Source organism: Trachinotus anak, unplaced genomic scaffold, assembly GCF_046630095.1.
Source record: "Trachinotus anak isolate AG129_WGS33_773 ecotype Australia unplaced genomic scaffold, CSIRO_AGI_Tana_v1 ptg000015l, whole genome shotgun sequence".
NCBI lineage: Eukaryota > Metazoa > Chordata > Actinopteri > Carangiformes > Carangidae > Trachinotus > Trachinotus anak.
The window spans coordinates 17324883-17349505 of record NW_027273866.1 but is presented as its reverse complement, the minus strand read 5'-3'; the positions used below and the strand labels follow the sequence as shown (position 1 = coordinate 17349505).

At 45.6% G+C, this 24623-nt stretch overlaps 2 protein-coding genes across 7 annotated transcripts in view; one reads left to right on the top strand and one right to left on the bottom strand.

Moving 5' to 3' along the window:
• The window catches only part of mapkbp1 (mitogen-activated protein kinase binding protein 1), a 33352-nt gene extending 23722 nt beyond the window's left edge, over positions 1–9630 (top strand). For both annotated transcript variants that reach the window (XM_071498559.1, XM_071498558.1), the window contains 15 exons: positions 105–216; positions 1796–1859; positions 1987–2115; positions 3413–3546; positions 3694–3752; positions 4071–4232; positions 4326–4454; positions 4869–4996; positions 5095–5222; positions 5305–5511; positions 5715–5796; positions 5945–6423; positions 6535–7311; positions 7683–7768; positions 8135–9630. In XM_071498559.1, the coding sequence (XP_071354660.1) occupies positions 105–216; positions 1796–1859; positions 1987–2115; positions 3413–3546; positions 3694–3752; positions 4071–4232; positions 4326–4454; positions 4869–4996; positions 5095–5222; positions 5305–5511; positions 5715–5796; positions 5945–6423; positions 6535–7311; positions 7683–7768; positions 8135–8377 (2919 nt within the window). In that variant the 3' untranslated portion in view covers positions 8378–9630. The remainder of the gene's footprint in view (positions 1–104; positions 217–1795; positions 1860–1986; positions 2116–3412; positions 3547–3693; positions 3753–4070; positions 4233–4325; positions 4455–4868; positions 4997–5094; positions 5223–5304; positions 5512–5714; positions 5797–5944; positions 6424–6534; positions 7312–7682; positions 7769–8134) is intronic.
• On the bottom strand, positions 9587–24564 carry LOC139633134 (putative leucine-rich repeat-containing protein DDB_G0290503). 5 transcript variants are annotated; one of them, XM_071498602.1, is made up of 24 exons: positions 23170–24564; positions 21678–21740; positions 20867–20950; positions 18971–19033; positions 18228–18299; positions 17752–17829; positions 17392–17466; positions 16964–17038; positions 16433–16486; positions 16161–16223; positions 15335–15397; positions 15189–15251; positions 15046–15108; positions 14638–14721; positions 14498–14560; positions 14366–14428; positions 14074–14115; positions 13673–13735; positions 13210–13272; positions 12847–12909; positions 11949–12011; positions 11815–11877; positions 11072–11200; positions 9587–10420 (listed from the first exon to the last, which is right to left on the bottom strand). In XM_071498602.1, exons 1-24 carry the CDS (start codon positions 23582–23584, stop codon positions 10140–10142), a joined length of 2208 nt encoding a protein of 735 aa, XP_071354703.1. In that variant the 5' UTR covers positions 23585–24564; the 3' UTR covers positions 9587–10139. The 5 variants fall into 5 exon arrangements, with proteins under 5 accessions (XP_071354703.1, XP_071354705.1, XP_071354704.1 ...); XM_071498604.1 differs by having other exon boundaries at positions 9587–10366; XM_071498603.1 differs by having other exon boundaries at positions 18228–18290.
• Between the last annotated feature and the right edge of the window lie 59 nt (positions 24565–24623).

The window sequence follows — 24623 nt, the reverse complement described above, 5'->3', positions numbered from 1 at the left end:
TCGCTACTAAAACCAGTGGGTTGTTACCATGGCAATGTGTCCATGGTGACAGCAGCAGGTATGGATGGATTACACAGCTATTAACCCTCCTCTATCCTCCTCAGGTGCAGATCGACCCGTCAGGTCTCTACATCGCCACCTCCTGTTCAGATAAGAACATCAGTATATTTGACTTCTACTCTGGAGAGTGTGTGGCCACCATGTTCGGACACTCAGGTCAGTACCACTGAATCACTTACTTTGTCCTGGTTGTCTCTGTACTGTATGTATGTTTGTATTAAAACATACATACAGTATGTATATGCATGTATGTTTGTATATATATGTATGTGTATGTATTCATTGATTTATGTATGTATGAATGTACACATGTATGAATATACAGTTATTTGTATCATAATTGAAAGACTGAATAATTGAATGAGTGAATGTATGTATGTATGTATGTATGGCTGAATATATTAAGTTTTGTATGATTGTATAATGAATGTAATGTGTGAATGTCTGTAAATATATGAATGTACTCATGTATGTATTTATGAAAGAATATGTTATGTATGTATAAGTGTGTGAACTTCTGTATGAATGTGTTTCTGTATGTACTTAGTTATCTGTATCTCAATGAAAGAATGAATGTTTTCACAAATATCAATATAATGGGTTAAATAATATCATAGTATAATAAGTCATGAAATATAAGAAGTAATTAATATATGACAGGGTGGTAAGTAATATAAATGTCATGCTGGTCATCCAGGTTTTTATGTCCTTAAGACACACCTGAAGCTTGGCTACCTGGTTAGTCTCACCTGGCTTCATGGATAAGTACAGCTGGGTGTCATCTGCGTAACAATGGAAATTTATCTGGTGCCTCCTAATAATGTTTCCTAGAGGAAGCATATATAGAGTGAAAAGTATTGGTCATAGCACAGAACCTTGTGGAACTCCATGACTGACTTTAGTGATGATAGAAGAGTCATTATTAACATGAACAAACTGGAGTCTATCTGACAGATATGACTTAAACCAGCTTAGTGCGACCATATGTTCTAGTCTCTGTAATAGAATCTTATGATCCATGGTGTCAAATGCAGCACTAAGATCTGGCAGGACAAGTATAGAGACAAGTCCATTGTCTGAGGCTATGAGGAGATCATTGGTAACCTTAACCAGAGCTGTTTCTGTGCTATGATGGATCTAAAACCTGACTGAAAATCTTCAAACAAACCATTTCTGTGCAGATAATCACATAACTGGTTTGCAACGACCTTCTCAAGGATTTTGGAAATAAAGTCATTAATAAGTCATTAAAATGTCATAGTTTAATATGTCATAGAAATGTCATAGTATAGTTAGTCATAAAAAATACCCTAGTATAATAAAACATAAAAAAGCATAGTGTAGTAAGTGAGAAAATCTCATAGGAAAAAAATTGGAAAATTACTTAAATAATTAAATAAATAATTTATTTTGTACAGACAATATGAGGGGCTCTACAGGACATAATATATTCTGGGCATCTCACGTACATACATTCTTCTTTTACTTATGGGACAGTAGAATATATTTTGTATATTATTGTACATATTACATAATGTCCCATATAGATATTATGTTATATCCTCTGATAAATGATGGATGTATCTATGAATACATATTTGCATGTAAGAAAACATGTATGTAACTTGAATTTATGTGTGTGTATAAAAGTATGTATGTTTCTATTGAAGTAATTATAGAACTGTGAGTAATTATCATTTGAAAATAACACCACCTCCTTCTGTCGGTCTCTCAGAGATCGTAACAGGTTTGAAGTTCAGCAGTGACTGCAGACACCTGATCACAGTCTCTGGAGACAGGTACTTGAGCCATTTAGTCTTCATGAGGACATCCCAATTTGTTTTTCAGTGTAGATCAATGTCCATATAGATCAGTTTATAAAATACTTCCTTAATGTATCAATGACTTTTCTGTGTTTGTGTGTAGTTGTATCTTCGTGTGGCGTCTCAGTCCAGAGTTGACTATCAGGATGAGGCAGCGGCTTGCTGACCTTCAACCTCCCAGCAGCTACCACAGCTCCCAGAATGCACCTCGGCAAAGAGCGGTTAACGTCAGGTAAATATTCAGCTAGTTTCACAGCTGTTGATGATATCTGATGTATTTATGTGACTGTTCATTTAAAAAAAGCTATTATGGAAAATACTAGTTTACCACAAGTGTAAAGATATGATGAAATGAAAATGAAAGACAAATTAACCTCTGTAAACAAACTGTTATAAATACATCACAACTTTTATCACCATTTAAAAACTATAAAAATGTAATTGTGTCAAATGTGTTTACAGCCAATTAATTTTATTGACAAATTTTGAATACAGTGTACAAGAGCTAGGTGGTAAACGCTACACAGAAACAGTAATTACAAAAACATTTTGAAATAAAGTGTTTCATTCAAAAAATAAATACATGTAAAATAAATAACAAGATTTTGAAAGATAGAAAAGACTCAAAGCTGAATTTGTTTGCGAATAACCATCAAATTATAAAAACTGGACAACATTGAAAATAATTGTTCTTGTTTTTTAAACACAATTATATGACTGAGTGTAAAATTTGCTACCAAACTAAAAAATAGACAATAGTCCAAGAATTTTGTACAAAGTTACAATGAAATCCCAGCTGAGGATCTTTTTTCTGCTAACAATAACCAATGACTAAAAATAAAATACCAGCAATTTTTCACAATCAAATAATTATAGAAAAGTTCAATGCAGTGTTTCAAAATGTGTTGTTGGTTTTATGACGACCAGAGTATTTAAAAGGCACTGGACTGAGGTTTGGCCCATTCAGTCAATGAAAGAAATATATTACTAAAAATAATCATTATATATATTAAAAGATGAAAAATACAGTTAAAACAGCAAAAAGTAAGAACATTAAAAACATATTAAAAATATATTTTTTATAAAGACAATAAATAAAATATATTTAAAAAGTACAAAAGACCTATATCACTATTATTAAATTTATCAATAGGTTTAAGCTACAAAAATGTCTTTAAAAAAATTCAACACAACTAAAACTGTGCTTGATGAAATGTTGTTGTGAAACATTTTAATTTAAATTAATTACTTTAAAATTGAAAAATGTTCTGTTTGATTCTGTGCTGTTTATTATATGTGATATATTTTGTATATTTATCTTTTACTGTAAGAAACAAGTTGTATACATGTTTATACATATTTACATTTTTTAAATATTTTTATGTGATCACATTCTGTATCACATTCATTATGGATTCGTATTTATATCTCAAAATTAGATAAAATTCTATTTTCATTAACTACAACTGACAGTATCGTGACTCAAACCTATGCACCGTGTGTTTTTGTGTGTGGATGTGTTTGAGCAGCAGGGAGGTGTCATCTCCTCGTGTTGTCACCATGTCTTCTGACAGCGACAAAGAGGAGGAAGAGGAGGAGGAGGAGGAGGAGGAGCTCAGGTGTCCTTATATGGTCACAGCAGGAAGCCTGGAGGAGGAGACAGGTCTGTTATCACATCAAACACAGAGAACCAGTGACATCAAGCTGTTTTCTGTTTTTTAATCAGTTAATGAAGAAACTGCAGCGTAACACAAACAGTCAGCAGGTGATGAAAATAAAATGTGTGTTGATTTTCTTTGGTTTTCCTCAGATGTGTGTGATGAGACGTACAACTCTCTGGACTCTCAGAACTGCAGAGATGGCAGGAAGGTCGGAGGATGTGTCCTTTAACTCTGTGTATTAATGTTTTATTATTAACAGTCACATAGAATTTTCTTTTTAATAAAAAAAACTATATTTACATTCTTGATCAATGTACATTTAATTATTTGTGGCCTAAATGTCGTGCAACTGTAGGAGACTGAGCCCCAGGTAAAAACAGTGCAGGTTCTATTTTAGTTTAATGTTTCATTTGTGTTTTAAACTTGAATATTTCAAACACTGGAGCAGAATCAGATTTTAATTCTCTGCAGTCAGAGACAGTTCAGGATATTTGAACCTCAGACCAGGTTCTCTCTGACTCCTCAGGAGGCATCAGGAGGTCGACTTCCACGCCGTCGCTGGTCTAGGAGGACGGGCAGCGCAGACGGCGTCCTGATGGTGAAGTCCATGTTGGATCTGAGACTGTTGGACTCGTACTGCCCCGACAGACAGGAGGAGCAGCAGGTGGAGCAGCAGGTGGAGCAGGAGGTCAGGATGCTAACAGACAAACTGCATTCAAGAAAAAACACTTTTTTTCCACATGACATCAACAAAGTGTTAATCTTATATTTTACCCTCAAGACCTGCCCCCTCATTGTCAACCCCAGCCCTTGCAGCCCAAGGAGGAGGGGTCATGCTGTGGAGGCGGGGCTTCACAGGACCAATCAGGAGCTGGGGAGCACCATCAGTTTACAGGTCACCACTGCATGGGTGAGGGAACGCACACAAACAAACACATCAGCAAAAACACAAAGACGCGCTTTGGTTAGTTATGATAAAATCTTCTAAAATCAAGGTTCACTTACTAAGTTTTTCCTGAGCTTTCGCCTGTGTCTCAGAGTCTTCTTCAGTGAATGAAACCTGGCCCAAGTGTCATCACATGACTTCAGTCACATGATAACAGGTAGTGGTATCTGGGTGATGATCGTAGCCCCCGTCTCTGCTCAGGCACGGGCAGAGTTCAGATCAGGTTCTATTCACTGAAGAAGGCCATGAGGTACGGTTGAGAGCTCCTGAAAAAGCAAGTGAGTGGACGTGAACTTTGTAATATGTATTTCCACGGTGGAGAGCGAACCTCAACATCCAGGTCGGTTGACTTGATGGTGTGTATTTCTGTCCGTCCAGGTGGAGGATGATGAGGCGAGGACCAGTCAGAGGCCAGACTACATCCTGCTGTCCAATCAGAGCCCAGACAGGGAGCATCCAGTGCTGTATCCTGACCAATGGGAGGACAGAGTGAGTCTGGCAGGCAGGTAGGACTGTCTCCCTTCTGGTTTCAGGATTTATTAAGCCTGTGTGGGACATCTATGTTAACCTGTCTGCCCTTCTAAACCCCGCCCCGTGCTGTCAGTGAGTTCCAGGTGAAGGAGGCGTGTCCTGCTGTTGCAGGTGGACGACAGGACAAACCCAGTCCAGACAGCGGCTGCTCACTGGGATTCAGCTCCAGACTGTCCAGTCCAGTCAGACCTGCCGGAGACGGTGAGACAGATACAGAGACAGACACTGTCTCACCTGTCTGTCATCAGTCTGACTGTCCCTCTCTCATCTGTCTGTCACTCAGACTCAGAGCCCACTGAGCCTCTCAGCGTGGACGGAAACTCCTCTGAACTTGAGATGGAGGAGGAGGATGACGAGGACGGAGGAAGACGAGGAGGAGAAGGAGGAGGAGGTGGGGAGGTCGTGGGGTCTCAGCAGGTCCCTCAGACTCCAGACCAGGAAGCTTTCCTGAAGGAGCACTTTGTCACACTGGCTGATCTCTCAGCCTCAGGTACAGCAGGAGAGTCTGAAACACAACAACACAACACTGTGCAACACTGTGCAACACTGTACAACAAAACACTGTGCAACACTGTGCAATACAACACTGTGCAACACTGTACAACACTGTAAAACACAACACAGGCTGAAGCAGGATCTGACCACAGAGACTGATCCGTCTGTAAACACCTGAACCTGTGTGGTGTGTTTCAGGGAGTCCGAGCAGAGCGTCTCACAGCTCCAGTGACAGTCTCAGCATCTCCTCCAGGTTCCTCTCCCAGAGTTCAGCTGGAAGGTAAAACATCCAGTGACTGATCACAGATCATCAATCACCACCCAAACCTGATCAGAGTCCTGATCAGAAGGTGGTGGTGGACTGGGACTGTGAGCCTCCTGGTTCAGGTCTCTGCTTGTTTCTCACTTCCTCTTCTTCTTCTCCTCAGTCGGGCTGTGTTTCCTCTCCCCTCTCGGAGCAGCGGGGGGGGGGGCGGGGCAGGGGAGGTTAAGGCCCATCCTCTGGTCTCTGAGGTCCGACCTCTGATGGAGCAGAACCAGAACAGGAGCCAGGACAGGAGGGTATCATGGAACCAGGACCAAACCCAGAAACAGAACCAGGACCAGAACTCCTCACTTCAGGACCAGATCCAGTCCCAGAATAGAACTGACCAGGACCAAACACAGCCTCCTCAGGTCAGGAACCAGATCCAGCAGGATAACGATCAGCTCCAGAGCCAGGTTGAGGAGGAGGAGACCTCCTTGGCTCTGCAGGCACACAGGCCCTCCCCACTGAAGAAGAAGATTCAGACAGCGGTGGAGTTCAAAAGGAACCTGGGTCCGACGGCCCGGGCTGCTGCCTCCCACCTGAACTCCTCCTCCGGACTCAGGAAGGCCCAGTCAGTCCACAGCCTGCTGAGCGACACAGGTGAGCCTCTACAGGTCCAGATAAAAGTGACCCAGACTGTCAAGACCTGGACTCGTCTTTTCAGACTTGAAGGACTCGTCTTGACTGATTCTTTTCTCTCTCTCTCCTCAGGTGACCCCTCTCTCTCCCAGCCGCCCTCTCGCCCGTCCAGAGAGGTCTCCCCTCAGCTGCTCCTCCCCCCTCAGCGTCCCACCACCCTTCCCTCCTCCCCCAGACGTCCCCCCTCATCAATATTCCTGCCCCCTCAGAGACCCAGCCCCGCCTCCCCCAGGTCCCCCCAGCAGGAACCAGCCGCTGCTCCATCTGCGGCCACACCCAGGAAGTCTTCATCCTCCTCCGCCACTCCGTCAGCACCACGCTCCTACATGAGCCCCACCGCCAGCTCCATGGCCAAGATGTCTCGCTCTGTTTCCGTGGGCGATGGCCTCAACATCCCCGAACCCGCCGAGGACCCTGCAGTGGCATCATCATCATCATCATCGTCGTCAGCAGTTATTTCCTCCAATCAGGTCAAAGAGACTCCACCTCCTCTGGTTGCCGTGGTGCCCTCCAACGCAGCTGTGACCACACCCCCCCACGCTGCAGTCGTCCCCGTTGTCGCCACCTTGTCCTCATCTCTGGGTAACCATGGTAACCAGACAGCCCCTCCCCCCCGTGGTCTTCAGGCTCGGGTCCCGGGCAGCAGCAGACCGCTGCCCGACAAACCCTCCCTCGCCTCCTTCTCACCATCATCCAAGACCGCTGCCACCTCCTCATCCTCCTCCTCCTCCTCCACGTCTTCCACGTCTCGGCCTCCTCCGGTCTCCGTCTCCCCCCTGACTCCCCCCCAGCAGGAGGAGGAGCCTCAGACTACTGCAAGTGGCAGCACAGAGCAGAGGGACACCGCAGGTTCGGACTCTCCTCCTCTTCCTCCTCCTCCTCCTTTCGATCCCTTCATCCTGTCATCTCTTGGTCTGGGCTCGAGGCTCTGGCTCTGCCCCTCCTCACCCTCCTCTTCATCACTGAACTCCTCCTCTCGCTCCATAGTGACGGGTGAGATGTTCACTCCTCCTCTTTCTTTCTGTTCCTTGTCTTCTTCTTCTTCTGTACTCCTCTCCTCATGTCAGACATTCTGTGACCCCCCCCCCCAGGTCCTGGGTTCATGTGAGGAGCCAATCAGCTGTCAGTATTCATACGACAGAGAATCAAAATAAAATCAGTTGACGTGAAGCTGCTGCTGCTTCATCAGTGACCTTACCTGCTTCTCTCTCTCTCTGCAGACCAGCCCGTCAGCGTGGAGACCTGCAGGGCTCTGACCAACGAGCTGCGGAGCTGCTTTAAGAGAGCCACACACCTGTACAGGAAGGTGAGTGTGTGATGGAGCCGGACAGGTGGTGTGAAGGTTAAAATCCTCTGCGTTCAGAACGGAACACTGATGTGGCGTCCATGTTTACTACATCACATAAACTGGAGCTCTCTGAAATATGTTTCCCAGCTGGAAACTCCTACATGACATCATCCTGACATCATCAGCATCATTTCTGTTGAAAATCGATGTCAGAGCAGTGTTAACCTCACAGGTGCTGACTCAGCTGTTGAGGTAAAATAATAGAAACAGCAGAACCTGAAGGAACCTGGAGGAACCTGGAGGGAACCTGAAGGAACCTCAAGGAACCATGTGTTTTCAGTTTAACCTTCAGCCTGATCTCACCTGTCTCTCCTCCTCCTACAGGTGAGTGGCTCCTCCACCGATGACTCCGCCCCCGACCAGCATCAGATGGCCATCCTCCTATCAGAGGCCTTCCAGTCCATGAGGGCGGAGCTAGACTCCTTGCCGCTCAGTGAACCAAGCATGCTGGGAGTGGAGGGGGGGCTGGGAGGAGTGGGGGAGGAGAAGACGGCGGCTCTGCTGGAGGAGTACTCTCTGCTCCTGCTGCAGGCCGTTCACAGGAGGATCAACAACACCACATACTGACCTCACTCCTCCTCTTCATCACCTCCTCCTCCTCCTCAGCACAACAACTATGTGGACTTGAACGCCCACCGATCCTCCTCTTCTTCTTCTTTTTCATCCCTTCCTCCTCCCCCTCCTTTTCCTCAGCAGTTAATCACCCGTTTAACTGTCTCCTCTTTCTCTCCATGCAGCTCCTCATCCTCTTTCCTCACCTTCCTGCTCCTAATCCACCATCTCCTCTCTTTCAGTTTTTTCTCTTCCTCCTCTTCCTCCTCCTCACAGCTGAGGGATCTGAAGCCATTTTGATTTTGTCTGAATTTTTATTCCTTTTTTATTCTTATGCAAGAATCTTTCTCGTCTGAAGAAGATGATGAATGATTGGACAGTTTTGTAAAAGGGGCGGAGACTCAGTTGTTTTTTAAAGACGTTTCTCAGACTGAACCACGATTCATTTTCATTCCCTAAAGTTCCCGCCGTTTGTTCGGAGGGAATCACGAGTGAGCGGCAGCTGCAGTGTCCCGTCAATCTGAAGGATGGTTTGGATTATTGATTATTGATTATTGTTGTAGATAGGTTGATGTTAGACTGTAGAGACTTCTTAAAGCAGCAAACAGCAATATGAGACTGTGTCACTGTTTGGTTTGAACAAACTTCATTGTTCTGTTTAGTGACGAGCAGCACAACGTCTGTTTTCCTTGAGTCTCTGACGTACTGATCAATGGCTGTTTATAAAGATGGATGCCATCACAGCATCGCCCCCTGGAGGCTGGCTGCAGTACAGGTCATAAACCCCGCCCCCTCCATGTTGGGACATGGTTCAAACTAATAAATCAAAGTTGATATTAAATGAATTTCTCTGTTTGTTCACCGTCATGATTGACAGCTGCTGTGATTGACTCACAATTGGGTCGAGCGGGTGTATGAGCAGGACCTTAATACTGCGGCTCCACCCCCCTGACTCTCTGTCCAGGACATTTTGGCTTCATTTACTTACAGTGGGAGGAAGCAGAGGCGTCGGCCATCTTTATAAACAGTCAGCGTCACACTGAGCTGAGGGCGTCTCCACTGACAGGACGTTTTCACTCTTCTTTCTAACATTAATGGAGGATGTAACGTTTTTATAATTGTTCTTAGACAAACACTGGATCAGATTGTTTCTAACAGTTTGTTGCTTCTCTGGCTTTCAAACAAACAAACAAATAAACAAACAGGTCCACGTTCACTTTGAAATGTTTTCATGTTTTTGTCTAAATTTAATAAAAGTTTGAGACTTGTTTTGTTTACTCCCTCACATCAGCATGTGTAAACAGAATTAGTGGAATATTATTATTGACAGTTACACTGTGGAAATGACAGCAGCTCGTTTCTGTTTGTGTTTAATTAAATCATCAATGAATCATAAACCAAACAGCTTCCACCAGAACTAATGAGGTCATAGATCCATCACTTCAGCTCAAACTGAAAGTGCTGATGTGTCCAAATACTTATGGCCTGGACTGTGTCTCAGTCACAGACTCAAATGCTGAACGTTTTCTTGTATTTCTACATGAAGGTGTCAGAGAGTTTGAATCTGAATGTTTCAGCCCTCAATGATGATCAGGCCGAAAGCTCCAGAAAAGCCACTAAATGGACCCTGACATGATAACTGCTGATTCTGGTTGTAGTCACAGGAAATCACCCACCCTTCCAAAATAAAAGTCCAGCCTTTATATTCCAGTCTGATAACTGGAAGGAGAGTTTGTCGCTGATAGGATGTCTCACTCGTACCCTGATCCTGGGACTGTCAGAGCGGGAACAGCAGGAAACCGGAGAAGATGCTGAAGTTCCTGGAGTCGTCGTACAGCCGGTAGCTGGCCGGCAGACTGAGGCGGACCCGGTCACCCTCCTCCAGCTGCAGAGCAACGCCGTTGGACGTGGAGGCGTAGCCCCCGTGGTCGTTCAGGTCCAGGTTGAAGATGATTGGCTCGTCGTTCCTGTACAGGTAAAGGCCCATGTAGCCCTTCAGGTAATCTGCAGCCGTGAAGCAGAAGAAGTAAATGCCTCTGACAGGAGCCGTGAACACACCTGAGGGACACACCCACAACAACAATTACTGTCCCTTCACTGGAGACGGGAAACATCAGCTTCTGTCTGAGGGACAGAGAATCCACTGAAGTCATGTGAGTGTTAACCACTAACTAGTAGTCAGGACCACTGTGTCAGGTTAACTAGTTACTTCTCTGTGGACTGTCATTGTTCAGCAGCGCCACCTTCAGTTCACTCGTCACCAGGTTCCACTGATGACAGCGTGAGACTGACAGCGGCTGTGTGTTGTTACCAACATCACATGACAGGTCAGTGACTACATCAGGATGACGACTGTGGAGGGAGGTGAACTTTTATTCTTGTTTGCACCACTGAAGAAGAACAACGTGTTTCAGACGCTCACATCTCAGAAGTGACAGACCTTCTGTCATCTGACCATCAACTCCGTGTGGACTGTGGTGTCAGGATGACGTCTGCACTCACAGATGCAGCAGAACCACAATATACACAACATAATATATACAAAATAAAGTGTGGTAAGTTGGGGGGGGGTCAGCTCTCCCTTCCACCACCATCATTTGCAAACAGAACTAAAACCTTTGTTAAAACTTTTATTTTCACAAATGATGAGACAGCGAACACAGAGAAGTGAGGACTGGTCCTTAAAGACTGTGGCAGGACGTCGTTTACCTGCGGCCTGGTCATAGGCTCTCCCAACGTTGCTGATGGTTTTAGAGAAGATCAGAGTCGTCTCCTCATCAAACGGTCCGACTGACCCTGAGTCAGTCAGACCGGCTGAAAACGCCACCTTCAGCTCATCTGGAACAAAACAGGTTTCACTCCATCATCTTCATTTACAGAGATGTCGGTTTACAGCATCTTCATCATCCTCCAAACACCAGATCAGACTGTATCTGCTGAGGCAGAACTACGGAAGCCCTGAGAGGAAACATTGTGTCTTCACTTTGCCTTCAGGGCTTCCGTACACAACAGAAGGTTGTGGTCTGACTGGAAAAAGATTTTCTCTTTTACCATTTTTAAAAAAATTCATTTAGTTTTTTGTTGAGTGTCAGAATCAGCTGTTGTAAACTGTCTGTAACCAGCTGCTAAGAGAACCTGAATCCATCTGTGGTCTACATGTGAACACGTGTCACCTGGAGATTAACAGTAAAATTCATCTGAACAAAGTTCAAACTGAATCAAACGATCTGGTCATTAATGTAAAAACTCAAACACTAAAAGTCAAGTTAACGTGAATAATGTGAGATAATGAACTGTTCTTTTCTCTTCACGTCACATGTTGGTGTTTTTCACTCACACACTGAAGAAGCATCTATAACATTTTACTCAGCAATCAGACGGTTGAACACTAACCACAGATTACTGAAACTAACATGTCTACGCAGTTGTGTAGTTGTGTGTGAAGTCCAAACCTGAGCTGGAGCTTGTGATCTGCTGCAGACGATCATCAGTCACATTCAGCCTGAAGCTCAAACCTGAAGATCAGAGTCGACTGTTTTAGTTCAGTCTCTTTAAAACACACGAAGCTTCATCTACAGTCAGTTACCTGTGCTCTGTGTCTGCAGATGTTCCAGCTGTTTCTCACCATCTCTCAGTCTCACCTCCAGCTCTAGAGAGGAAACAGGAAATCACTCAGGAGCTGCGTTCATGATTCCTACAGACTGACGGTCTTTTATTGTGAAGGAGCTGCAGAAAGTCTGTCACTGTGCTCCAGACTGAAAAGTCTCCACCAACGTTCATGTTCCCTCAGGATCAACTGCAGTAACTGATCAGCCTCTGACCTGCTCTTGTTCTCTGTCTCTATGCTAAGCTAAACTAGCCGTTTCACCCTGTATTCAGTCTCTATGCTAAGCTAAACTAGCTGTCTCCCCCTGTTTTCAGTCTCTATGCTAAGCTAAACTAGCTGTTTCCCCCTGTATTCAGTCTGTATGCTAAGCTAAGCTAGCTGTTTCCCCCTGCTTTCAGTCTTTATGCTAAGCTAAGCTAGCTGTTTCCCCCTTTATTCAGTCTCTATGCTAAGCTAAGCTAGCTGTTTCCCCCTGCTTTCAGTCTTTATGCTAAGCTAAGCTAGCTGTTTCCCCCTTTATTCAGTCTCTATGCTAAGCTAAGCTAGCTGTTTCCCCCTGCTTTCAGTCTTTATGCTAAGCTAAGCTAGCTGTTTCCCCCTTTATTCAGCCTCTATGCTAAGCTGTTTCCAACATTGAACTTCTCTCAGAAGGTTTCTGGTGTGAATTTCTGAGCTCTAACAAACGTTTCCTCCTTTGTGAAAAATACTGGTTTGTTTCCATGTTTCCAGACACACAGCAGCTCAACTTCATCCATGTGAACATCTCACTCTCACAATGACACAAGTCCAAAATGTTGGACTGTTCCTTTAAGTCAGCACAGGTACCATCCCTGAGCCAATCAGAGTCAGGCCACAGTGAAGACCTTGTGTTTGTCACCTGAGCGTCCGGCCTGCAGCTCCGTCATCAGCCTGTCAGAGTCACTCAGCCGACGCTGCAACACTGACGAGAGAAGGTCAAAGGGCAGAGCAGCCGAGGGTTAGTCCTCAGTGCACGGTGACGTTCAGACACTGAATCACAGCTGCACCAGATAAAACAACTCAACATACAAAGATCTAGAGATGTGTTCATAACTCAGCAGAGGACGTCTCCTCCTCAGCAACACGAGAAGCAATCCGCACTGGATTTCATACATCTGATCTAACAGTTAAACAGTATGTGAGCCAATAATCAGCTGTTTGTGGCGGTGGTTCAGTCTGATGATCTGACAGTTACACAGGAAGGAAACACTGCAGGTCTGACCTGTGGTGCTGGTCTGCAGCTCCTGGATCAGACTGTCCCTGCTTCTCAGCCTGATCTGAAAACCTGGAGGAGAAACCAGACGACGGTCAGTCAGTCAGACGTCAAAAATAATGTTCACCCTGTCAGTTTAGCTAACATTAGCTAGTTAGCAGTGAACACACGCAGCTGAGGCTGATGGGAACGTTGCTCGCTCTGCAGGTATCTGATCATAAACCAACCTGATGATGGTGTTTGATGAAAGGTTATTACAGGTCATCCTGAGGAACATGACCGTCTGGACCACAGCGGCGTTTCTAGATAACTAAACTCCTCTGCTTCTGTTTTTCTTTCTCTGCTGACATTTTGTTAGAAAATTCAATAAACAGTATTGTTGTTGTTGTTGTTGTCACAGTAACAGAACTTGTACCAGACAGAGCAGGCCGTCCATCAGATGATTGATTATTGATGAGTGTGTGTGTGTTACCGTCAGTGTGTGTCTTCAGCTCCTGCAGGAGGTGGTCACTGACGTTCAGCCTCGACTGCAGCACTGACACAGACACACACACAACACAACACACTGTTAAAACATGTTCAGACCAATGGTTTGTTCGCTCTCAACACCTTCCCTCCTCCCAGGCTCTGAGCTCATTGGTTCCTCCTCAGATTCAGGTTCATGTCATAAAGACTCATTTACTCACTGCAGTTTCTACCAAACAGGAGGAAACTGTGCATCTGTTGGGGACTATTTACAGCGGCGGATTAATCCATGTTTGGTGCTGTGAGTGCACAGCAGGACGGTGTGTGTGAACTACAGTGTGTGTGTCTGGACACAGTGGAGCTGTGAGGCTCAGGTAGGACAGTGTCAGTGTGTGTCAGTGGACTCACCTGTGTCCTGTCTCTCAGCAGTGTCCAGTTGGGAGCTGGTTTCTGTCAGCAGAGCAGACACAGAGGAAACAAACCAGCTGTTAATCAGCTGTTAACCAGCTGTTCTCCCACAGACACACAGCTGGTTCATGAAGACATTCACACTCAGAGCTGTGGGATGTTCTCACAGAACATCTACAATCTAAGAGTTAACATTTCTTCTTCTCTGCCTTTATTAGAGTACTGCAGCACATGATGGTGTGTGAGACCTGAGGTGGGTCTGAACCGTGTCAACATCACCGGGAAGTTTTACCTTTGCTCTTCACCGTCAGCTCGTTCACTGCAGCCTCAGCAGCCGTCAGCCGGACCTGCAGCACTGACAGGAAGTGACTGATGTTATTACGAACCAAAGCACAGAAACATGAGGTCAGAGAGGTGAGGTTACCTGCAGCCTCTCTCTGAGCCGCCGTCACTCCGTCAGACACCGACAGCAGCTCAGCAGCTCTGACTGAAAACATCAGGTTATGAAGCGAACAGCTGACATGACGTGGTCTCAGAGAACAGACGTGATCCCACTGAACTCACCTGTGTTCTGTGTCCTCAGCTCGTCCACCTGCTCCTCGGTGACGTTCAGTCTGAGACTCACAGCTGACAGCTCGGCTCCACGGACTGAAACCACACAAAGGTCTGAGCTTCCTCTGAACTCCTCACCTGAGGCGTTCCTCAGGGAACCTCCTCTGAGGTTCTTATTAGAGACGGGTTTTACTGTGAAGACTGAAACATGTTTGACGTTTGTCTCTGGTCTGACTCTAAACCTCCTCTCACTCCTCTTTATCTCTGTTGTGGGTCCACGCTGTCGTATGTGTGCAAATAAAAACACAGAAACTGTAACAGTTCTCCGCCAACAGGTGCACAGATCAGTCAGGAACCTGCATCAGAGATCAGAGATCCATCATCCTGGTCTGAGTCCTCACCTCACAAGAAGAGACGTACCTGTGCTCTCAGTCTGCAGATGTTCCAGCTGTTCCTCACTGACCCTCAGTCTGACCTCCACACCTGAACAGGTGATGATTCATGTTGATATTCTTTCCTGTAGTAATCTGCTGAGTCATCACTCTCACAGTGGAGGGTGTTACCTGCAGAGTGAGTCTCCAGCTGTTCCAGATGTGTCTCAGTGGCTCTCAGTCTGACTTCCACAGCTGATCAAGAAATCTGATTGGTTGATGTTTTTTCATTCACACATGAAGTGAGAATATTCAGAGAGAGGTGAAGCTGACTCTACCTGAGGTGGTGTTGCTGCTGTCTGACAGTCTGGTCTCCATCAGGGAGAGCTGAGCCGACCGAGCTGCAACCAAACACATCACTGACTTTACATCGTAACGTCACAGAGTATCTGACTGACGCCAAGCAGGAGGATCATGTACTGGACGTTTCATGGTTTTACAATCATTTGATTTGCCTGATGTTGTGGTGAACAGACGTTAAATGAGTTCAGAGGAAAGTGGAATCACCTCCTCGTGGTCATCTGCCTCCACGACTCAGACGAGTCACATCCTGTTTGTCCAGTCAGATAGAATATGAGCCCTTTGTGTGGAATGTTGTCATTCTTGCTTGAAGTCTTGAGTTATGCCTAAAAAGTGTTTTGTGAGGGCACAATGACCTTGACCTTTGACCTTTGACCACCAAAATCTAATCACTTCATCCTCAAGTCCAAATGGACATTTTTGCCAAATCTGAGGAAGTTTGGTGACATTGTGTCCATGAGAATGAGACGTACGTACATTCAACCTGAGAACAATGTCTCCGACGCAGAGGCTTGAAAAAGCAAACTTTAAAATCCATAAAAACATCAGAATAATAATAATAATCTGTTTCTTATAACCACAGGTCCTTCAGTTAAAAGTAACAGAGGTTCCTGCAAAAACCATCAGGGTTTATTCTGAACACCTCAACCATCACAGGAGGTTCCTTCATGTTCCTCGGGGAACCCTGTTAGATCCTCCACAGTTTCAGTCTGAAGAATCACTAAATCTCATCGACTTTCTGTCACTGAATTTAACTTCAGTTTGTATAAGTCAGGGTCAAGGTTTCACCTGTGTGAGTGTTACCTGTGCTCTCAGTGTGCAGATGTTCTAGCTGTTCCTCACTGACCCTCAGTCTGACCTCCACACCTGAACAGGAAACATGAGGATCGGCAGGTTTACAGATCGTGTTACTTCCTCTACACCGGACCAGCGACCACAATCGACTCACAACTTCTGGACTGATGAAGTGATTAATGGATGAACACATGGTTACAGTTGTACTGTACCAGTGTTCACCTGCACTTCCTGCTGTGTAATATGACACATGATGACATCAGCAGCTCTCCTGTGTTTACCTGCAGCCTGAGCCTCCACCTCTGTCAGTCTGGACTTCACAGCAGAAACCTCAGCTGCAAAGTGGAGAGAAAACTAAATTCAAAGGATGAATTCACCAATCTCTCTCTGTACCTGCACAGGTGAACATTCTCACTCCATTTATATTATTTCACCTGAGACCCACTGGTTACACCGGTTACGCCGGTTATCGGTGCTGGTTAAAACACCCCAGGCTGTTATCTGGGTGAACTCTGCTCCTGTCACTGATCATCAGATTGTGTAGTTTACACACAGAACAGTGAAGGTCTGTAAACCTCACACACTCCAACAGGACGGAGGGAAACTCACGGATCTGTCAGTGTTCACACCTCACACACTGACACACAACAGGAAGACACACACACACAACACAACAGCCTCAGCAAGGACACACACGATTGAAACCTCCGTCCTGCATCAGTTTGTGAACATCCACTGTTCTGCTCATCACCCTGAGGTCACAACGAGGAACCACAGCAGACACACACCTGTGTGTTCACAGTTACACTCACCTGAGTTTTCCGTCTGCAGCTTGTCCAGGTGTCTCTCTGCTTCCTGCAGTCGACTCTCCACAGAAACCAAACGACCTGTTTGATGAAAACAGGTTTATTCTTCTTCTCTGCTGCATTTCATCCTCCTCTTCGTTTATGTTCAGTGAAACCATCACCTCTGTCTGACTGAGGAGTAAACTCCAACCTTAACCACTGATAATTACATATATATACTGATCCAATCATATATATTATATGTAATAACAACAACAACAATAATGTATAACAGGAAAATCCACAGGGGACAAAGGCTTTTACTTTGACATGTGACTTTACCCGTCAGTACTTCAGTGCTTTTACTTTGTAGGATTTTGAGTATTTTTACACTGTTGTATTTTTACTTCAGTAAAAGATCAGAGTACTTCCTCCCCCCGTGTCATGTGACCGACCTGCAGAGTCTCTCCTCAGCTGGTCCAGGAGCAGCTCACCTGAGTCCAGTCTGGTTCTCAGCTCTGACACCTGATCTGCAACAGGAAAACAGCCTGAAGCAGAGCTCACCTGGATCACTACACACCTGCCACCACAGCCAGTGACGACAACGATGAATGAATGAAAAGATCATTTAATAACTGAATGAATTTATCATCAATCTGTCTTTTATTATTGGATATGAATCAGGGTAAAGAGTGTGAGTGAGAAAGTGAGTGAGTGAGAGAGTAAATAAGTGAATAAATAAATGTGGTATTAAAGAGAATCACAGTCCAGCAGAATGAATGAATGAATGAATGAATGAATGGATCATTATTTACCCACGATGAGACTGAGCTGCTCTGTCTCAGCAGATGAGTTCAGTTTTTCCTCCAGTGAGTTCAGTCGACTCTGCAGAGCTGAGAGAGGAAACCACACACACACACATACATACACACACACACACATACAGTTATACACACACACACACACACACACACACACACACATACAGATACACACACATACAGTTATACACACACACACACACACACACACACACACACACACACACACACACATACAGATACACACACATACAGTTATACACACACACACACACACGCGCGCACACACACACAGTGTAAAGTTTTTCAGTTTGTTGTCATGAGACAAAAGCATAAAATCTCAACACTGGAGAACCTGATGAAAACGACTGATTGATTTTCTGCCAATCAGCTGATGAACTGCAGCTCAGCTGTGGACAGTCTGTGTGACAAGATCAATGATTATTGGAAACGATGGATCAGTTGATCACCTTCAGAGTCTGAGTCCAGCTCCTGCAGATGGACGATCAGGTGACTCTCAGATGTGTTGGAGGCTGCAGACGCTGGAGAGAAGTTTTAATGAGGTCACACCTTTAACACAGTGACACTCACTCACTCATCACTCACTCACTCACTCACATCTGAGGGTTTTTACTTCACCTGAATCAGCACCTTCACCTCTAGCCACCAGTGTATGACCACATGAACCATGTGACAGTCACTCACTGCGTCAACCAGAGCAGGGAGGAAGTCACATGACTCTGTGTCAGGTGACTGAGAAGACAAAACCTTCAGGTTCTACATTTCACCAGTTCAAGAAAATCTATCAGTCTGACTGATCATCATCATCATCATCATCTTTATGATTATTGTTCTGTTTTCACAGATGTGGTTAAAGGGGCGGAGCCAGGAAGGTTTTCTCAGTGTTTGTTCAGTTTTTCCCTGGTGGTACATCTGCTCACACACACTTTAGCTCCTCCCCCTCAGAGCTGGTTTGTGGGCGTCGCACTAAAAATCAACCAATCACGTTTCAGAAACTAAATATTGAGTCATCTGTCTCAAGACCAAGTCCAGTCTTTAATCAGGGTTTATCAAGTCCAAAGTCCTCAGATCTTTTGTCAGGTTCAGTCTGAAGCGATCTGGATCACGACTCCAGACCGCTCCGGGTCCTGGATTAGACCTCAGAGACCAGTCTCACTGTCCCACATGAGTCTGAACCAGCAGAGGATCTGACCTGAGATCTGCCTCCTCAGCTCCTCCATCAGACCCTCAGTGTGGCACAGTCTGGAGGCCAGGTCTGGAACCAGCAGAGAGAACACAACGTCACCCATCAACACCACAACACAACGTTACCCATCAACACCACAACACAACACAACACGTCACCCATCAGCAACACAACACAACACAATGTCACCCATCAACACCACAACACAACACAACACAACGTCACCCATCAGCAACACAACACAACACAACGTTACCCATCAACACCACAACACAACACAACACAACGTCACCCATCAACACCACAACACAACACAACACAACACAACGTCACCCATCAACAACACAACACAACACAACGTCACCCATCAGCAACACAACACAACGTCACCCATCAACAACACAACACAACACAACGTCACCCATCAGCAACACAACACAACGTCACCCATCAACAACACAACACAACGTCACCCATCAGCGACACAATACAACACAACGTCACCCATCAGCGACACAATACAACACGTCACCCATCAGCAACACAACACAACACAACGTCACCCATCAGCAACACAACACAACACAACACGTCACCCATCAACGACACAATACAACACAACACAACGTCACCCATCAACAACACAACACAACACAACGTCACCCATCAACAACACAACACAACACAACGTCACCCATCAACAACACAACACAACACAACACAAAGACACAACATGACCTCACCCATCAACAACACAACACAATGTCACCCATCAACAACACAACAACACGTCACCCATCAACAACACAACGACACGTCACCCATCAACAACACGTCACCCATCAACAACACAACGACACGTCACCCATCAACAACACAACGACACGTCACCCATCAACAACACAACGTCATCCATCAAGAACACAACAGAACAACACAACGTCACCCATCAACCACACAACACAATGACACAACAACACGTCACCCATCAACAACACAACACAATGACACAACAACACGTCACCCATCAACAACACAACACAATACAAAAACACATCACACCCATCAACAATACAACACAACAACACAGCATCACCCATCACAACACAACAACACGTCACCCATCAACAACACAACACAATACAACACAACGTCACCCATCAACACAACACAACACAACACAACAATGTCACCCATCAACAACACAATACAACAACACAACGTCACCCATCAACACAACACAACACAACGTCATCCATCAACAACACGTCACCCATCAACACAATACAATACAACGTCACCCATCAACACAACACAACACAACAATGTCACCCATCAACAACACAACGTCACCCATCAACAACATGACACCACAGCACGACACGACAAAAAACAACACAACAACACAACGACACAAACCAACACACAACAACACAGCACAACAACACAGACTGACAATGGGAAGCTGCTTCTTTTCTCTGTTGGACTTGAACTGAGTCTGGACTAAAGATCCAGACCTGAACTCGTCCTCCAGACACAGCAGGGAGGAGGAGGAGGAAGAGGAAGAGGAGGAGGACGAGGAGGAAGAGGAGGAGGAAGAGGAGGAAGAGGAGGAGGAAGAGGAAGCGGAGGAAGTAGCTGAGGAGGAAGAAGAGGAGGAGGAGGAAGAGGAGGAGGAGGAGGAAGAGGAAGCGGAGGAAGTAGCTGAGGAGGAGGAGGAGGAGGAAGTAGCTGAGGAGGAAGAGGAGGAGGAGGAGGAAGAGGAGGAGGAGGAGGAAGAGGAAGCGGAGGAAGTAGCTGAGGAGGAGGAGGAGGAGGAAGTAGCTGAGGAGGAAGAGGAGGAGGAGGAGGAAGGGGAAGAGGAGTGTGAACATTAAATCTGATGATGATGAGGATGATGACCTGTGTTCTTCCTCCTCAGCTGCTCCACTGTGCTCTCACTCGCCCTGAGTCTCGTCTGCAGGAACGGCAGTTCTGCCGCCAGGGCTGTGGAGACACCGACACACGGTTACCATGGCGACCAGAGACGTAAAATAGATTACATGAACCTCGTCACATATTAATTTGCCTCGTACAAAGTTATTAGACGTTTAGATCCAGAAGAAGGTGGTGTCTGTTTGTGGGTCCAGGTGGGCCGTGCTGGGGGCGGGGCTCAGACTGTTTCATTGTGACATCACAGAGTAACAGATGTTCTGTGTCTAGAGCTTCGACCTGTTTCATGATCTCTCTACATCGTGTGTTACCTGCAGTAGATTCAGATCAGAGTGATGAGCTGCTGTGGACGGGGTCATCAGAAAACACCTGTTTCAACCACTTTAAAAAATACCCACAGTTATTTTATGGTTGTTATTTTGAATATTTTCACCATTTTACACAAACACAACTACAGCGCACACTGTGCGTCTCCACAGATCAGCTGTTGTAGTCAGACAGATCGAAGTGTAGCTGTGCGTAGGAATACAGTAGTTCAACGGTTCCAAAGTAAAAGTCTGTTTGAAGATAAAGTGAAAATATTCAAAGTAAAGAGACACTTCAACTGATATTAGTTTTTTTCTGTGGACATTTTTAAAGTGATTAAAGTGTTTTTTTTTCTGTCATTACTCTGCTCCTGCTGCTTCTCTGATCTGAATCTACTGCAGGTAAAACACAGGTACACCTGAACGCATCACATGAAGTATGTGAAGTGTGTGAAGTGTGTGAATGTCACGCTCACCTGAGTTCTTCTTCTTCAGGTTCTCCACTGAGCTGTCGCTGGCATTCAGTCCGGACTGAAGCACTGAGACACAAAAACACACATGACAGAGACCAGCAGACACAATGATGGAGAAATCTCAACAGCTGGTTGTGATGACACGTGGTTCAGACGTTCGTGTTCTCAGGAGGAACTTCTTATGACTCTGATCGTCCTGTGGCGCCACCATCAGGTCACATTTTAATGAGTCCAGTGTTCAGGTTTAAGACTTGGTACCTGCAGAACTACAGATGTTCCCATCAGCCTCAGCTGGATGCTGTGTTTACTGCTAATTAGCTAATGCTAATGTTAGCATGAGTCCTGACTGGGAAAACTGTGAATGTGAATGTCCCCTCAGGTAGGAACAACGAAGAGAAAGTTGATGAACGTTTTGGTGAATGAGCAGAAACATGGTGAACAAAAGTAAACGGTGGTGAGAAGTTTAAGGTGGCGTCAGGTTGTAACCATCAGTTTCTGTCCAGGTAGACGTGGAGTAGTAAGAAACATTCTTGATTAGCTCACAGACACTGGACACAACAACGGTGAGCATCAAATACAGAACATCTACATCTTCTCTGCAGCAGAACATGAACACAGTGAAGTCAAAACGAGCTCAGTGAATGGGATCAACAAAGGGGCTGTGAACGCAGCGTCACACAGATGCTGGTCTGGTTTCCATAAAAGAGCTGGAGCTCAGTTCGAAATCAGTTCCACCTCCATCAAAGAGTCGATGTCTGAACCCCTGTCTGTTTATCTGTGTGTCTGTTAGTTTATCTGTTTGCTTGTTTGTCAGCAGGATTACACAAAATCAATTTGCACCAACATGGTGGAGCGATGGCCTTGGACCAGGGAAGAGAAGATAAGATAAAATGAGAAGCCTTTATTAGTCCCACAGTGGGGAAATTCACAGTGTTACAACAGCAAAGTGGCAGTGCAGAGAAAAGAAAGCTGCAAAGAAACTGCAATAACAGATATTTAAGAAAGATAAATAATAAGAAAATAATAATATACAAATTATATTTAGTGTACAAACAATGGCTGCTGTAACAGGCTGCCACTCGTGCCACTCATGTGTGGGAAGGTTTATTCTTTAGATTCTTTAGTCACAGAAAAACAAACACGTTGTCGACTCCAGCAGAGAATAAAAACAGACGATTTCAACCAGGAACCGTCCAATCAGAGACAAAGACTCTGGTGAGAAAACAAGAGGAAACGTCCCTCAGGTGAACCGACCTGTGGGACGAGGGTTCAGTCCTGAGACCTTCAACACACCTGCATCAGGTTAAACTTGTCTGAGTTTTACCTGATGAAGGTGATGAAGATGATGGAGGTGTGATGAAGGGTCAACCTCCTCCTGAGGTCAGTTCACCTGATGGACCCTGTGTGGGTTCCTCTCAGGTGAGACTTTACCTGGTGCTCATGAGGAACCCAGAAGAAGGTCTGAACTGGGCTGAAGGACGTGGACTTCACCCACCTTTGCTCTGCTCCTCCAGCTCCTCCACCTTCCTCCTCAGATCTGAGTTCAGCTCCGTCAGCAGCTTCCTGTCAGCCTCCATCCTCTCCTCACTGCTCCTCAGCTCCTCCTCGTGTCGGACCACCGTCTCCTCCAGTCCGTCCAGGCTCCGTCTCTGCTGCTCAGCCTCCACCTCTCCGTCCCTCAGCCGGCTCTCCATGCGCCGCAGGGTCTGACGCCGCTCCACCTCCTCCGCCTTCAGGCTCAGGACCAGCTCCTTCAGCCCCCTCAGCTCGTCCCAGAGGACAGGGAGCTCCAGAGGGACGTCAGCCCCCGTCCCGCTGTCGTCCTCATGGGGGACAGAAACCTCCGACTGTCCCTGACTGACCGGAGACAACCAGAGAGACAGCAGCAGAAACAGAGCAGCCGACTCCATTGTGACCCACAACCTGCTGCTGGACAAGCAGCTTATACACACTCACAGAAACACACACACACACACACAGAAACACACACACACTCACAGAGACACACAGAAACACACACACTCACAGAAACACACAGAGAAAAACACTCACACACTAATCTTCAGCAGGGCAAATGACTCCACTCAGACTGTGAACGTCTCTTTATTCTTGAACCCTCAGAGGTCCTTCAGCCCCCCCCCCCCCCCCCCGACATCATGTGACCAAAGTTTCATCCACTGATGAAGACCATGAGACACCATTTAAAACACACATTGTTCATCCTGAGGACACACACACACACACACACACACACACACACACGAGTGACGCCTGCAGCCTGCACGATGCTGCATACCTCACATAGCTAACACGCTAATCTGCAGCAACACAAGAGGATCTGTGTGATCTGCTGTCACGTGCACACTCCTGCGCACAGCTCTGCTGACCGCGGCCATTCACTGAGGACTCTGTGTGTGTGTGTGTAACTTCTGCTTCATCACATGACTTTACATTGACTCTTGTGAAGCTTTAACACAGTTTTGTTTTCTCTCAGTGAAAACAACTGAAGACAGCTTGGTGATGTCATGAAGCAGTGTGGGATCATGGGAGTTGTAGTCTCCTCCTGATCTGTATCCTTCAGTGTCAGAGGTTCAGGAGGTTTTGACCTGGAGCTGGATTTTCCACAGTCTCCTCCTCTCCACAACAACCAGATCAGCTGATCAGAACCAGTAAAAACACTGAATCAAACTGTTTCACAGTTAAAGTCACTGATTGGTCGACACTCCTCAGTGACACAGGACGTCTCTGATTGGCTGGAGCTGAACTATCTCATATTTTCTCAGCTTGTTTCTCTGAGAACTTCTGATCTAAAATCCTTCATCTGGTTCAGATACAGAGCTGAAAACCACCACGGAGGAGAAAGAGGATCTGAACCAAGAGAAGGAAGGCTGCAGGAAGCTGCTGAAAGCTCAGGGAAAGGTTTAGTAAGAGAGCCTTGAGTTTAGAACG

What these genes read in the sequence shown, in the direction of transcription:
- LOC139633134 (XM_071498602.1), bottom strand. Translation starts at nt 23,584, where the DNA reads ATGGAGTCGGCTGCTCTGTTTCTGCTGCTGTCTCTCTGGTTGTCTCCG. An exon ending in GCTGAGGAGGAAGAACACAG is followed by an intron (nt 19,034 to 20,866) that starts GTCATCATCCTC and finishes TGCTGGTTCCAG; the next exon opens with ACCTGGCCTCCAGACTGTGC. An exon ending in GGCTCAGAGAGAGGCTGCAG is followed by an intron (nt 14,429 to 14,497) that starts GTAACCTCACCT and finishes ACTTCCTGTCAG; the next exon opens with TGCTGCAGGTCCGGCTGACG.